We start from the raw sequence: 14,543 nt of genomic DNA, 5'->3' as shown, positions 1-14,543 counted from the left end.
AAGTGATGATCACATGGAGATGTCTAGCCAGATGGAGCCCGAGAGAGAGTCAGATGGAATCCAAAGGAATCCTAGAGTCATCAGGTTAAAGAAACTTACTAGGTAAAGCCATGGGGAAAGGAAGAGCATAGACAAGGAAGAATGCAGACGAGGAAGAGTGTAAGCTCAAGGTTGGCTCATTGCACAAACCAATATTTAAGGGATAGTAGAAGAAGTACAGCCAGAGAAAAAAATGAGTGAAGAGAAGCAGGAGAATTTAGGACCAGGGGAGACACTGGAATGACCATCCAAATAGTGACAGGTGGATGAGAGATGAAATTTTCCAGGATGAGGGAGGACAGACCTTGTCTACTTGGCCATTTAGATTAAAAAAAAAGGGAAAGGCTATTTGGACATCCATGAGAAGTAGCCATTTATTTTTCCTAACTAAGCAATGTCATTTATTCTCATGCCGATTTTCTTTAAATTTAAAAATAACTGTGTTGACAGGTTTGTTGCATCTTTACATTTCCTAAGTTGATATTTTTGATTAATTTCAATGAAGCATCTTCTACATTCTATGTCAATAGAGGTGTAAAGTCCTCAAGAAGAGTTGAGAAGAGATGACCAGTAGCCATCATTTTCTTTTTTTTTAATTGAAGTATAGTTGATTTACAATGTTGTATATGCCATCATTTTATATTTCCACCATAAAGATGGTACCTGTAACATAATCAACCTCGAGAGCATAGATTGTAGTAAAACGTAGTAAAATAATTAGGCAGTGATGAGTTATGAGTATCTATGACCTTTACTTTTAATATAATTTATTTTGTTGTACGTTTATATCATTTAATTTTTAATAGTGGCTGTGTTTAGCAAGCAGCTCTCAAGTTTCTAAAAAAATTTTAACATCTGGAATGGCTCACAAAAAACTGGTAACTAGCTACCTCGGGAACACGGGCTGGAGGTTCGGAGAACTTTTTCATTCACTCTATTCTATACTGTGTGATTTATTTTAAATAAACAGATGTGTATTACTGTATAATAATTTTTAAAGTTTAAGAATACCATATTAAATACCAGTTGTGTAACGAGAGGAGAGTTAAAAATATATATTTGCTTTCACGTATACGTTGGAGGCTAAGCAAGAAACTAGAAAAGAGAGCAAGGGAAATCTGTTGAAAGGGAATATACTTCTCATATTGTTTTAATATTTGAACCAGATAAATGTGTTCTCTGTTCAAACAATTTTAATAATTAAAAATACTTTTAGCAGTGGGGGAGGGATGGATTGGGAGTTTGGGATTAGCAGATGCAAACTATTACATAGAGAATGGATAAACAACAAGGACGAACTGTATAGCACAGAGAACTGTATTCAATATCCTGTGATAAACCATAATGGAAAAGAATAAGAAACAGAATGTATACATATGCATAACTGACTTACTTTGCTGTACAGTAGAAATTAACACAACATTGTAAATCAACTATACTTCAATGAAATAAATTTTAAAAATAAAAACTACAAATAAAAATACTTTTAAAAGGTCAGCCTCGGGCTTCCCTGGTGGCACAGTGGTTAAGAGTCCGCCTGCCCATGCAGGGGATGTGGGTTCATGCCCCGGTCCGGGAAGATCCCGCATGCCGCGGACCGGCTGGGCCCGTGAGCCACGGCCGCTGAGCCTGCGCGTCCGGAGCCTGTGCTCCGCAACGCGAGAGGCCACAACAGTGAGAGGCCCACGTACTGGAAAAAAAAAAAAAAAAAAAAAGTCAACTTCTATCCCCCATGTCCCCCAAATGGGAGAAAATTTGTACTGTTTATGATTACATACTGGAGACTCTGCCTCTCCTGAGGACATGCTCCCACTGAAAGCAGAGACTTTTTCCTGGTTTCCATGACAAATATGTGGCCAGGGCATCTTGAAAATGAACCTGGGAGTGACTCACTGTCCAGATAGGCAGCTGCATCAACACCGGCCTCACGACTCAGATAGGTAGGGTGCCACAGCTATAAGCAAACAGCAGTATTCAGGTGAAGACATTTTTTCCAGGTAGAAAGTGGAAGAGGGCCAGACATTCTTGAAGCTCTATCCATCCATTATTCCTCTCATACTAGTGTTGGAAATGAGTGTTTGACTAATCAACAGGTGATGTTTGTTCAAGGACTGCTGAAAGGCAGGCACCTGACCGAATTCAAAGCCCAAATTCTGAAGCCACTTCCTGGTTCTCAAAGAGCAGAAACTTCTTCCCGCGGCGCAGAAGCAGAAGTGCTGAAGGCCGCGCCCAATGATTCCAGCGGTGCACAGTTTTCCTTTATCACGCCAACGTCTGTTGTCCATCAGGAGCCCGAAAAGCATCTGCCTCTCCCGTCCTTCTACAAGCCCTTGCTGGAGCCACTAATGACGAGCAATTTCTCTTCCAATCATGGGAACTCCATGAGATGTGCGGTTGATCAAAATTAATGTTAAAGATCTAGTTTGAATTGAATGGGAATGCGATTTACACATATGCCTCTGTATTCTTTTGAAAAAGCACAGCCGTGACACGTGAGAGTGTTGATTGCAAACAAGCCCTAAGATGACTCTTAAAGATGAAATGACAGCACAGGCCTGCATCAGCCGTATCTTTTTTTTTAAGATTATTTTACTTTTTAAAATTTATTTATTTTTGGCCGCTCCTGCGGCATGTGGGATCTTAGTTCCCCGACCAGGGATTAAATCCACATCCTCTGCATTGGAATCGCGGAGTCCCAGCCACTGGACCGCCAGGGAAGTCCAGCCATATCTTTTTTTCTTTTTTTTTTTTTTAATTTTTATTTTAAGGAGTTCCCTGATGGTGTAGTGGTTAGGATTCGGTGCTTTCACTGCAGAGGCCCGGGTTCAATCCCTGGTCGGGGAACTGAGATTCCACAAGCCGTGCGGTGCAACCCCCAAAGAATTTTCTAAAATACCATATTGGAGTATAGTTGATTTACATGCATCAGCCGTATGTTGACAGGGCCTTTGAAAAGATTCCCTATAACATGACATCTCTACAATGTTGAGTCTCGTCAAGCAGAACAAGCCCACAGGCCTACATAAATGAGTTGCTTTTATTTTCCATATTGTTGGCATATAAGTTTCGAAATGGCATTCATCGGTTTAGACGTCTAAGGTGGAACACATAAAAATTATGTTCACGTTAGAAGGAATGACAGAGTAAGAGATTTGCCTTTTGGCTGACATCATAGATAGCACGGGTTCGGACAAGCATCACCCATAAATGCTGAAACCACGTGGTAAAAGTTTGATGAGATACAGGAGACCTGAGTCTCAAAGTATCTCCCCACAGGTTATTAATGACAAAGGGAAAACGCTAGTTTCCCAGCAGAGAAAGCTGGTGGCAACCCTGGGAACAAGCGGTCCCTCGTCACCATCAGCGATGGCACAACTGGACGTCACGTGCCTCTCCTGTGAAACACCGAGGACACGACATCCCTCACCGGGCGCTCCTACCAAAATGATCGGATTCTACCCGTGAAAAAACAGGAGGCAAACCCAACTGAGAGAAAGTTGACAAACCAGCTGGTCTGTATTCTTCCGAAATGTGAGAGACAAAGAACAGCTGAAGGATGGTTTCAGATTAAAGAGGCACAAGAACTAAATGCCTCTCGTGAGCCTGCACTGGATCCCGGTGAGGAGGAAAAAAAAGGCTGGCAAAGACATTAACGGAGCAACTGGCAAAATTCAAATCTGGGCTTCAGCTTCGATGATAATAGCAGTACACTGGATGGTCCATTTCCTGAATTCAGTCTTGGTACTGTGGTTCTGTAGGAGAACGTCCTTATTATAAAAGCCACCATGTATTGAACACCTTTAACGTACGAGGTGCACGTATTTCTTTCAGCCCTCAGGAGAAGCCCACACGTTGGGACCATTCCCCTTCCCCACTTTGCAGAGGAGAAAAGAGAAGCTCAGAGCAGTTATGAAGCATATGCAAGGCTGCACAGCTAATAGGGAGCTGACCAGGAACAAGAGACAAGTCCAGTGGTGATGGCATGGAAGACTGTATCTTGTGTCTATTAGCACCTGGGAGACTGGACAAAGGAATGGAAAACAGAGGCTCTTGGAGGAGTGTCAGAACTGGGGTGTACAGGGCGACTTGGGAAGGGCCTGGGGAGGTGAGAATTTTAAATCAATGCCAAGTGATTGACGAGTAGTGGGGGCTAGACTGAGAAAAGGCAGGAAACGAGGCCATGAGGAGGCAGGAGGCTGGGGGATGGATGTCTTGATAAATGTGCCTCTGACTCACACTGAGAAAACATCTTACATCACAGGCTGGTTAAACACACATACACACTCTCACATAAATAACTGAAACAAAGTTTGATTAAACAGTAACCTACCTTTACCATGCAGGACAGCCTGGTCCTTCCCGTTCTGTTGCTCTTTAGTGATTTGTTTTGGCTTGTTCATTTTTTTTGCTTTGCTTTGTTTTCCATGCTGGCAAGAATCAACTAAACTGATTTCCTGAAACTGGAAGGGGACAGGGTGGCTGTGGTTTGAAAACCAGGCTCTAGGGTGTGGCCCAAGCTTGAGGGGGCGCTGGATTGGGGGAGTCAAGATTAGAATGGCAGTCAGCTCTCTAGTTTGGAGACCACCCTTTCGCCTTTCTTTCCTCAGCTAAGCCTAAGCCCCTCACAGCTCTGTTTGCCTGGTCCTGTGATCCAAAGCCTTAACCACGCCTGCACCCTAATGAAGCCCTAATTGGAAACACCTGTAGTACCAAGCATGGCAGCAAGGCCCCAAGTCACAACTGGCCTTGGTCAAGCCAAATACCTGAGAAATTCTAAACATACATAGACATCAACATACATAGGCGTCAGCTTCCAGGAGAAGAGGAAAGAAAATACATCATAGCTGTTTCAAGGGGATACGGTCAAAAGCGTTGCCTTCCTTGGGGCAGGCAGTCCTTAATGTCTGGGTTAGCGTCAATTGACCTCACCTCTTTCCGATCTGAATAATTAATTCTTTGCTACTTGGGTTGAGGACCTAAACAGATGGACTTTTTCGTATCCATCTCTCCTGACGGGAAACTTCATAACCTATTTCAGAAAAGCAGGCCTGAGTAGATGAAGGTTCAAAACATTAGTTGCCAATATGTTTGTTCTTGGTACATATATGTATTCACGCATCTCTGTGACAACATGGGGCTTTTAAAGAGAAAGTCAGTGGAATCTTTGAGGAATACTTTAGGCATATCTGTTTGGCTTCAAGAATTTATGTTTGGATATAAGAACTCACGGTGCTTTTGTCTTCCTAGCTGAAGTTAAACAATAATTTTTGAAATGATAACGTCAGGGTTACATATTACAATCCTTTCTTCAAATAACCCAGTTTATATTCTTTTTACTTTGTTGTTTTCTTTTTAATTTTCATGACTGGCCTCTCCAATTACTTCTACTACTATATTTACTTATTTTCCCAGATGGTATTTTGCATTTGCCTGGTGGACATTTCCAATTACTGTACCAGAACAATTGTTTTATCCTATGACCACCTGTGTTCCTCACCTCTGTCATCATAGTAAACATACAACCAATCCCAAACCTTTGATGTTCCTTCCATTCCATTCCCCTTGGTCCCCACTCACTCACAGCTCCTAGAAGTTTCTTCTTAGGACTCCTTATATCATGGAGTAAGTTTCTGATAAATATGAAAAAACTGCAATTATCCTCTCTCCTCCCACAAACCCACTTCTTCAGTAAAATGTCTCTGCCCACAGAGCTGATCACCAGTTTACCACTTCAACCATTGTGGTGTAACTAGATCTATGGGTCATGATTCCTAGTGGGTTAGATGGTGGCCCCCCCAAGAGCTCTATCCCCGTCAAATCCCTGGAACTTGTGAATATTGACTTACTTGGAAAAGGAGTTTTTGCATATTTAAGGATCTTGTGATGAAACCATCCTGGATTGCCTGAGTGGGCCCTAAATCCAATGGCAAGTGTCCTTAGAAGAGAAAAGAAGAGGAAAAGACACGGAGAAACTCATACATGATTGAAGACTAGCTTTTTTTTTTTTTTTTTTTTGCGGTACGCAGGCCTCTCACTGTTGTGGCCTCTCCCGTTGCGGAGCACAGGCTCTGGACGCGCAGGCTCAGCGGCCATGGCTCACGGGCCCAGCCGCTCCGCGGCATGTGGGATCTTCCCAGACCGGGACACGAACCCGTGTCCCCTGCATCGGCAGGCGGACTCTCAACCACTGCGCCACCAGGGAAGCCCTGAAGACTAGCTTTTAAAGTACAAACTCTAGGATAAGGCACTGCAAACCTCAGAGATCCCACCAAAAAAAAAAAAAAAAAAAAAAAAAGTCATTTTAACCATTTCAAATATATTAACCCTCTGTCCACACCAGTATAAAAATTGGAAGCAAATCAACATGAAAAGTGTTTCCAATATGGAGGTGTGACAGCCTGTCTTGTTGAAATGTAGACCAATGAAAGTCTGATTTATTACCTTCTCATACTCAGTTAATGTCACATGGATAATCTGCTTTGTCGATGACAAGTATGGGTAGCCACTTCTTTGCCCTACCCTCCAGGTAGCTTCATTCCGAACAGGAAGAATCTACAAACTGTCGTAAGTGCGGTAAGGGATTTTACTTCTGATAGCTCCTAGTTGCCAAAGAGCAGTTAATAAACTCCTTAGCCAAGCAGGAGGGCCCTTTACAATCTGCTTGCTGTGGATGTCCCAGCCCAAAGTATTACCTGGCAAACATGGAGCTCGGTGAATTTTTTGGGTAAACGAACCGATCTATGGCTCATGCTGTATGTGGCTGTTCGCTCACACGGGTCTGCCTCTCCCATCAGGCCCGGCTCTGATTCCAATTCCTATCCCCAGCAGCTAGGAAAGAGCTGGGTACACAGGAGATGCTCAATACGTGTTTGCTGAATAAATAATGATTTTTTTCCACCCTCCATGCAAGCCATGACACTTGGTTGAAATAAATGGATGACAGTCGATATATATAATATTATGTATATATAAATAGTATATATATTTAATTTTACGAAATATTTTTGTTTCTAGATTGGGAAAACACTATCACAAGGTCTCTGTGTAGCCAAAGGGTATCCAAAGGGTATCAGCCACTTACAGAGCTCAGTATGGTAATGAGGAAAGGCATAATTTCCTGTGGCTTGACAATAATGGGACAGGAATAGCTCCAACTGCTTTGAATAGATCATGAACGTAACCTGTCCCTCTCTGTTGAGGCTCAAAGCTCTGGAGTCCTACTAAACAGAAGTGACCCAGCCGTCCGTCAGCCAGGTGCTAGGCTTACAGATATCCTCACGTGGTCGCCATTTTGCTACATTCTCTGCGGATTTCAAAATTTGAATGACTCTGTTTTTGCCTCTGACAATCTTAGTCAAATTGGAGAAGGAAGGTTGACAGAGGAAGGGTAAGGATTTAGCAATAAGAAATATTTCTCTGGACAGACATAAGAAACAAACTATGGTTACCAAAGGAGAAAGCTGGGGGGAAGGGAGGGGATAAATTAGGAGTCTGGGATGAACAGATGCACACCACTATATATAAAATAGATAACCAACAAGAACCTACTGTATAGCACAGGGAATTCTACTCAATATTTTGTAATAATCTATAAGGGAAAAGAATCTGAAAAAGAATAGATATATATGTATATATAACTGAATCGCTTTGCTGTACACCTGAAACCAACACAACATTGTAAATCAACTATACTTCAATAAAATAAAGTTCAAAAAAAAAAGAGAAGTGTTTCTCTGGAAATCCAGCATCTCAATGATAAAATCCTAGAAAAAGATAGATTTTAAAATAATACCCAGGCAGTCCATTCCTAAGTCTTGGGCATTCCTCATAAAGGACTGTCAAAAGATAAGAGGCAGGAGTTATTATGCCCAATCTTTCTATGCTGATAAAATTTTTGATTGTGATGCAAAGAATCAGGTGGTTTCCATCAAATGTCACTCACCGTTGAGTTTTCGAAGAGATTTGAATGGAATCATTATAGAGACATTTGGAAAAAAGTCCACACCAAAGCAGAGCAGAGATCTTCGCACTCATTTGAAAATACAAAGCCCTTAGGTTTGACATTCACCCTAAAAATGGAAAAGAATAACTTCTTAGCATTTTCCACTCAAGTTTAGATGAAAAGGGCATCTTAAGCCAAGGGAAGACACGCAAGGGCAGGGACTACACTTTTTTTATTTTTTCGGTACTTGGGCCTCTCACCGCTGCGGCCTCTCCCGCTGCGGAGCACAGGCTCCGGACGCACAGGCCCAGCGGCCACGGCTCAGACCCAGCCGCTCCGCGGCATGTGGGATCTTCCCGGACCGGGGCACGAACCCGTGTCCCCTGCATCGGCAGGCGGACTCTCAACCACTGCGCCACCAGGGAAGCCCAGGGACTACATTTTATTTACGACTCTCTCTGTGGCAAATAAAATACCTGGCATGTACTGGGCAGGCAATGAACACCCGTGGAGTGAACGAATGACCCAGTGCTCTGGCTTATTAATATGTAGTTGACTGTAAGCGTTGATTCAAAATCAACACATCAAGGATGGTGGCAAATTAGCATTCAAAGCTCTTTAAATATATCTGTAAAAGAATTCTTAAATTTCACAAATGGAGCTTCCATATTACCTGTGAATTTCCTTTTACTATATTTAGGTGGATATTAGCAATAAGTATGGAGAAGAATGTCCCTGTATAGTCTCCTTGATTAAAATATATATATATATTAAATATATATATTTTAAAAATTGTGCTATCATGATAGTCACATACTCAAAAGTATGTTCAAAAACATGTTAAATGAGGTCCCCATCAATTAAGAGGGGAGAGAGTCTGTTGAAGCTCTAGCATTGGTCCACTACTATGCAAGGCATACTATTGGATGTAGAAGAAAAAATACACAAATGTGGCGCTTCCCCGGTGGCGCAGTGGTTGAGAGTCCGCCTGCCGATGCAGGGGACACGGGTTCGTGCCCCGGTCCGGGAAGATCCCACATGCCACAGAGTGGCTAGGCTCGTGAGCCATGGTAAATATAGGTCTTAGAAACGTATCTTCTTCTTAGCTTATTTCATGGCACATCTGTGTCTTAAATTTCTAATTTAGGCCCTTCTCCTTACGTGCAAATAAAATATAGTTGAACTTCAAATTGATGTTTCATTCTCTTAGATTGGTGTGTAAGCCACTCTCAAAAAGTGTGAAGCGCTTTCAATGCTATGAAACAATGTTTTCAGTTTGCATTATTGAACTAAAAAAAGGCTCAAGATTTTTCTTTTTCTTTTTTTGGCCATAATGTTGTTTCTAAAACGTGCTGCTCTTTCTAGTAAGCACAAAATTGGCCCCATATGTTTAGAAAGAATAGAAAATTATTTCATTTTGTGTCTTGAGGTGTTAAGATGCTTCTTTAGGGAAATAAAGAGATCTTCCCGGTATATTTCAAGGAGATATTATCTAACTCACAGGACTGTGGGAGGGGATGCAATGATTATCAGGGGTGGAAGAGACCCTGCACCGGGGAGGGTTTGTTAAGACTTCGTATGCCTCCCCCCAGCTCCCCCATATACACAATCCTCAGAGATACAGCCCCAAAGCTATGCTGCTCTCCTGGAAGAATAAAGTAGCTTGAAAATTCCATCCATCGGAAGACTGAAAAGTGTGGCTGTGATGGTTGAGGAATTTGTGAGGTTTAGAAATGAAAAGACTGTCCCAAACAAGCCTCTTTTACTTCCTCTCTTTTTGCTTTATTCTTCCTGCTCAATTCAAAGTTTGCTTAAGTCCCAGCCCAGACCGGACTGTATGACCTTCGGCTTGAACATAAGCTCCCTTGGCCTGTTTCCTCCTGGGGGTTTGCGGGGGGAGAGGGTCGAAGATGCGGTGGCTAGGGTCTCCTGCAATTGGAAGGATCCCTCATTCTAACGGTGACCCTCAGGTCCCCTTCGTGCTTGTGAAAAACATTGTCCACTCGAAACTCCTCAATAGCAGAGGTATAAATCCCCATACTGATTCATAAATACTCCAGCCATCTGGGAAGACCCTCTCTTGGGAAGAAAAAAGAACTCTCTTCCCCCATCAAAAAAAAAAAAAAGCAGCCTCTCCTCCCCACTCCCACCCTGCATCCGTGTCCAGGTGCAGCAGCGAGGTGTATACAACGTGATACATGCAGAAGCTTGTCAATTTCCCCATACCACACACCAACCGCCAATCCTCACCAGATTTTTCATTTTCTTTCTTTTTTTTGGGGGGGGGGGGGCTACGTTTGAGCTTTGTCCTCCCAGGAGAAAGGTCTTCTCTCCCATCACTTGATTTCATGATTCACCCCTTTCCCCTTAACGCTCACTTTTATTTAAAAACTGAGGAACAGTCGAGTTGTGTGCATTCCTTACAATCTGATTTCATCTCTGCATTGTTTGAAAAATGCACAGAGCAAACAGCTACGTGGGCTTGGTTTATCTTTGTGCCATGGACATTTTCATTTTGCCCACACCCTTCCTTACAGGCAGGAGGAGAAAGTGCAGGGCTGGAGGGCCAGGCTCCACCTTGAGAAGGCTCCCAGACCTCTGTGTGCTCACTGCTCTTTTCTCGATGAATCCAGCAGGCAGAGGCCTCTCAGGTTTGGCAGTTGCCTGCACACATCCCCTTTCCTTGCAATGCAGAGTCTTCTAGGTGATGGTCTGGTTGATTGTCTAAACCACAGATAAATGGTTTCCTGTGCATTTCTCAAAATAAGTGTGGAGCCAAGGAGATGAAATCAACTGGCTTAATAATCATCAGCAATTTGCCCTCCACCCTCTCCTTAAAATTGGATATTTTTGCAAGTCAGTTGTGGGGGCGGGGGGCGTGACGGCAGACGAGTTTAATATTTGCATTGTAAATCTTAGCTAGCTTTGCTGAGCTATTAGATCAACTGTCACTAAATGCTTTTTCCACTTAGTAAAATTAACTTATTCTTGAAAAATTTGCACCTTTCCTTATATGAGGGAAGAATCCATTAAAGACATTTGTTAAGACATCACTTTTCCTTTAAAAACTTGGTACTCTTATTTCCCTCTTTCTGCACATTAAACGCCCCCCAAAACAAGGGCTTGGCTTTTACCCACCACTTAAAATAGGCATTTCAAATGATTGAGAAGTTATCAAGGACTCAACGAAGGTAAGGCCTGACTGTAGGTGAGCCAATTAAATCCTATCAGATTTAAACAGCACAAATTCCATTCCTGTCCGGCTGGTGTCCTTTAAATCCGAAGACAGTTTTCAGTATCCAAGTTGAGAATTAAGTCATATTCATTAACCGTTAAGTGCACTTATAAAAGCCATCTTAAATATTGAATTTGAACCAGCCGTTAGACAAAGAGGAAGCACATATCTTCAATCCTTTTATAAAGCAGCTGTTAAAAATGTCATTTTCTCCTTATCTGACAGGACTGATAATTGTCTAAATAACTCAAGTTTGACACCTGAAAGTGTGCTGTGACTTACCACCACCTTCATTTTCTTGATCAGATACAATAAATTCAGTGTCAGCTTAACAAATAACAGACCCTTCAACAGTTAAGCACTGCAAATGTTTCTATCAAAGTTTGCGTTCAACGCTGGATACTAGGAATTCAATGACCCTAAGAAAATGATCTAATTACCTAGTGTAGACGAGCTATTTCACATACCTGGATGAAACCCATTTCTGTGTCGTTTTGCCCAAATGACCAGGTGTTTGTCAGCTATCGCTCCCCAGGGCACCCACTTGACCCTTTTGCAAAGGTTTCATCTGAATGAGCCGCTCCTTTCAGAGACCATACCGTCACACCAGCCAGGTTTTAAAACTTTTTATTTGCATATTAAAAAAATTGTGCATTCCAATAATTAAAATCATTTGAACAACAACAAAAAAAAATGGCACTGATTAAACTGCATTTTACAGCCCGCAGGACACCCTGGACCAGCTTGCTCTTTACTCTAGATTTCACTGTCGTCCCACCCAGCCTCCTTCACCAACATGCAAGTTCTTTTCCTTCCCTGCCAGCCAGACAGGCGGATGGGAAGCAGGCGCGGCCTTCGTTGTCAGTAGTTCTCCATTCTTTGATGTGAAAAAGGGCAGCACAGTCATTTAAACTTGATCCAACCTCTTTGCATCTTACAAAGTTAAACAGCTAAAAGAAGTAAAATAAGAAGGCAATGCTCGTGGAATGTACAGTGCATATTGGCGGCGCACGCCTCATTACGACTCGCCTGCTTGCTTCTCCTGTTCAATCGCTGCGACCGGAAAAGAAAAGACAAAAAAAAAGATGGAGGGGGCTGGAGATGCGAATTCAGTATAGCCGAGCATAGGATTTCAGTACTTTCGTTTAAAGACATCTCTCCTCATCAGACAAATTTCTACAAGCACAAATAGGCATTCCACCATGAAATATTTATGTGATATACATTTGAACAGAGAAAAGGATAAAAGCATTTGCATATTAATATGGTATATTAAACGCTCAATGATTAGATTATTAAAGCCCCGCGTTTGTTGGCTGCAAGGCAATTTTCAATTAACCTTTCCATGCCGCGTGAATCATAAAACTGTCAGCTCCTCCCCCGCACTTCGTGCACCCACCCCAATTCTCCCAGCCCCTCCCATCCTCTCCGACCCACCCCGCCACTCCCGCTCGGCCTTTTCTAAAGAAGGGGGGTGGGAGGGAGGCTTACTTTCTTGTGAAGGCAGTGGATTTTTCTCTTTCGTTTCTGTTTTCTTCAGTTTCGACTTATCGAATTTCTCAATCTCAGCCATATCGGGTTTGTCAGACATGGCTGCAGAGGAAGCTGCAGGTACAAAGCCAAGAGCGAGATTGAGGGCGGGCCACCTACCCTCGTCTCTCCCGACTCAGAAACGCGCCTCTGCCCTCCTGTCTCCTGCCGGAAAACCCACTTTGCCACCTTCCGCTTTCATTCAGGGCTAAAGATCATCCTCTTTCTACAGGAGAAAGAGAGAGCCCCCCCTCCCCGCCTTTAGTATTTCAAAACGCGGAGGGTCAAATTGGGAAGATCGCCCACACAAGGAGGCCGAATCTTTCAAAACAGTGAAATTAACCACTGTGGGTTTGTTACTTGCAGTGTTTCAACATTAGAGAAAAGTGAAACCATTTCAAGCTTAAGGGGAATAAAATCGACTTAGAGTTCTTAAAATGAAGCCAAGGCTGCACAAAATGTTTCCGTTTTCTATACGTGGCCTCTTCCCCAAAGATGCGAGCCGTCCTGCTTTCTTCTCTGCTCACAAAGGCGGCAGCTGCTGCCGGGCGCCACCGACCACCGCCCTACCCGCTTCCTTCCTTTCGCTCAACAATGGAGCCAGCCGCACACAAAGCTGTCCCCACACCCTCTAGATCAACGCTGATCTGCATTTAGGAGCGACTCCGCAGCTCTGCACACATCCCCCTGCAAGAAGGGCGTTTTAAACATTTCATAATACAGCCCAGCCGTCTTAAACCTAAACAGATACAGCCCACGAAGCCACCGGAGGCGAGAGAAAAAATGTGACTGTGAAGCTCCGGGCCTTGGTGGGTGTGAGCCGGAACAAAGGATCTTTCTGTTCCTGATTCATCATCGCCTAAGAAGCGATGCAGAATGCTTTTCTTTGGGCAGGGGGGAGGAAAGAAAAAAAAATGTTCCCTTCGAAGCTGCCATAGCAAAACGCGAAATTTTTAAATATTTAAAAAACAAAATATCACCGAGTTCCCGACCCCGTTACCCAGCATCTGGAAGGGTCCAGCACCCCCAAGCTCCCCAGGGGCCGCCTTTCCCAGGAGGACCACTCTTGCTCGGCTTCACGGATGCGGGCGCGGGGCGGGAAGGGGAGCAAAGGGCAGGAGGCAGGGGCCCCCGGGCTCACCGGAGCGAGTTACGAGCGAACGAGATCCGACCTGCGCAGTGGTCGCCGCCGAGTGCCGGGCAGGGCCCGGCGGGCGCCGCTATATGCGCGTTCCTATGTAAATGAGGTGACGTCACCGCCGGCGCGCTTAACTCCTTCGCGCCGCGTCTCCGGAACGGCGTCCGGGGCCTGCCTGGCGTTGGGGGCCCACACCCTGTGTCCACCCACGCACCTAACCGCAGCGAGGGCGGAAAAATAAAACGCGCAAAGCCCACCCTGCAACACTTCCTTCATAGTACATTCCCCCAGCCCCTTATGTCTGTTCTGTCATCATGGATTTTTGCAGCAGCCGCGCAAACCTGTTCTTGGGGACCGGAGCGTGATAACTAAGGGCCTGGGTGGTACCTAGGGGGGACTGGCATTCCTTTACTGCGAAGCTGCCTTTGTCCGTTGCAGACATCCCCAAGCCAGGGTGCGGTGTCCCTCGCCCCAGGGCCTCGCCCACTGCAGCGGTGCGATTCCCGTGATTTCAGCTTTCAGGCCAGTGGAAGCCCTACGCCCCACCCCGGCCTTCTTTGTCTTCTCGCTGGCATTCTCCTAGACTTGGGTGGGAAGTAAAGTACCCTTAAGTGATTAAAAAAAAAAAGTTTTCTCACTGTAACATGCATATTTTTTAA

General features: G+C 44.0%; 1 protein-coding gene across 1 annotated transcript; it reads right to left on the bottom strand.

The window, feature by feature from the left end:
- Positions 1–11,827: 11,827 nt before the first annotated feature.
- On the bottom strand, positions 11,828–13,982 carry TMSB4X (thymosin beta 4 X-linked). Its single transcript, XM_082681129.1, has 3 exons — positions 13,888–13,982; positions 12,708–12,821; positions 11,828–12,269 (listed from the first exon to the last, which is right to left on the bottom strand). The coding sequence occupies exons 2-3, from the start codon at positions 12,805–12,807 to the stop codon at positions 12,235–12,237; spliced, it is 135 nt and encodes a 44-aa protein (XP_082537255.1). The 5' UTR covers positions 12,808–12,821; positions 13,888–13,982; the 3' UTR covers positions 11,828–12,234.
- Between the last annotated feature and the right edge of the window lie 561 nt (positions 13,983–14,543).

Source organism: Grampus griseus (assembly GCF_964374135.1).
Source record: "Grampus griseus genome assembly, chromosome: X".
NCBI lineage: Eukaryota > Metazoa > Chordata > Mammalia > Artiodactyla > Delphinidae > Grampus > Grampus griseus.
The sequence above is the reverse complement of the archived record's forward strand: the minus strand, read 5'-3'. Positions and strand labels throughout refer to the sequence as shown.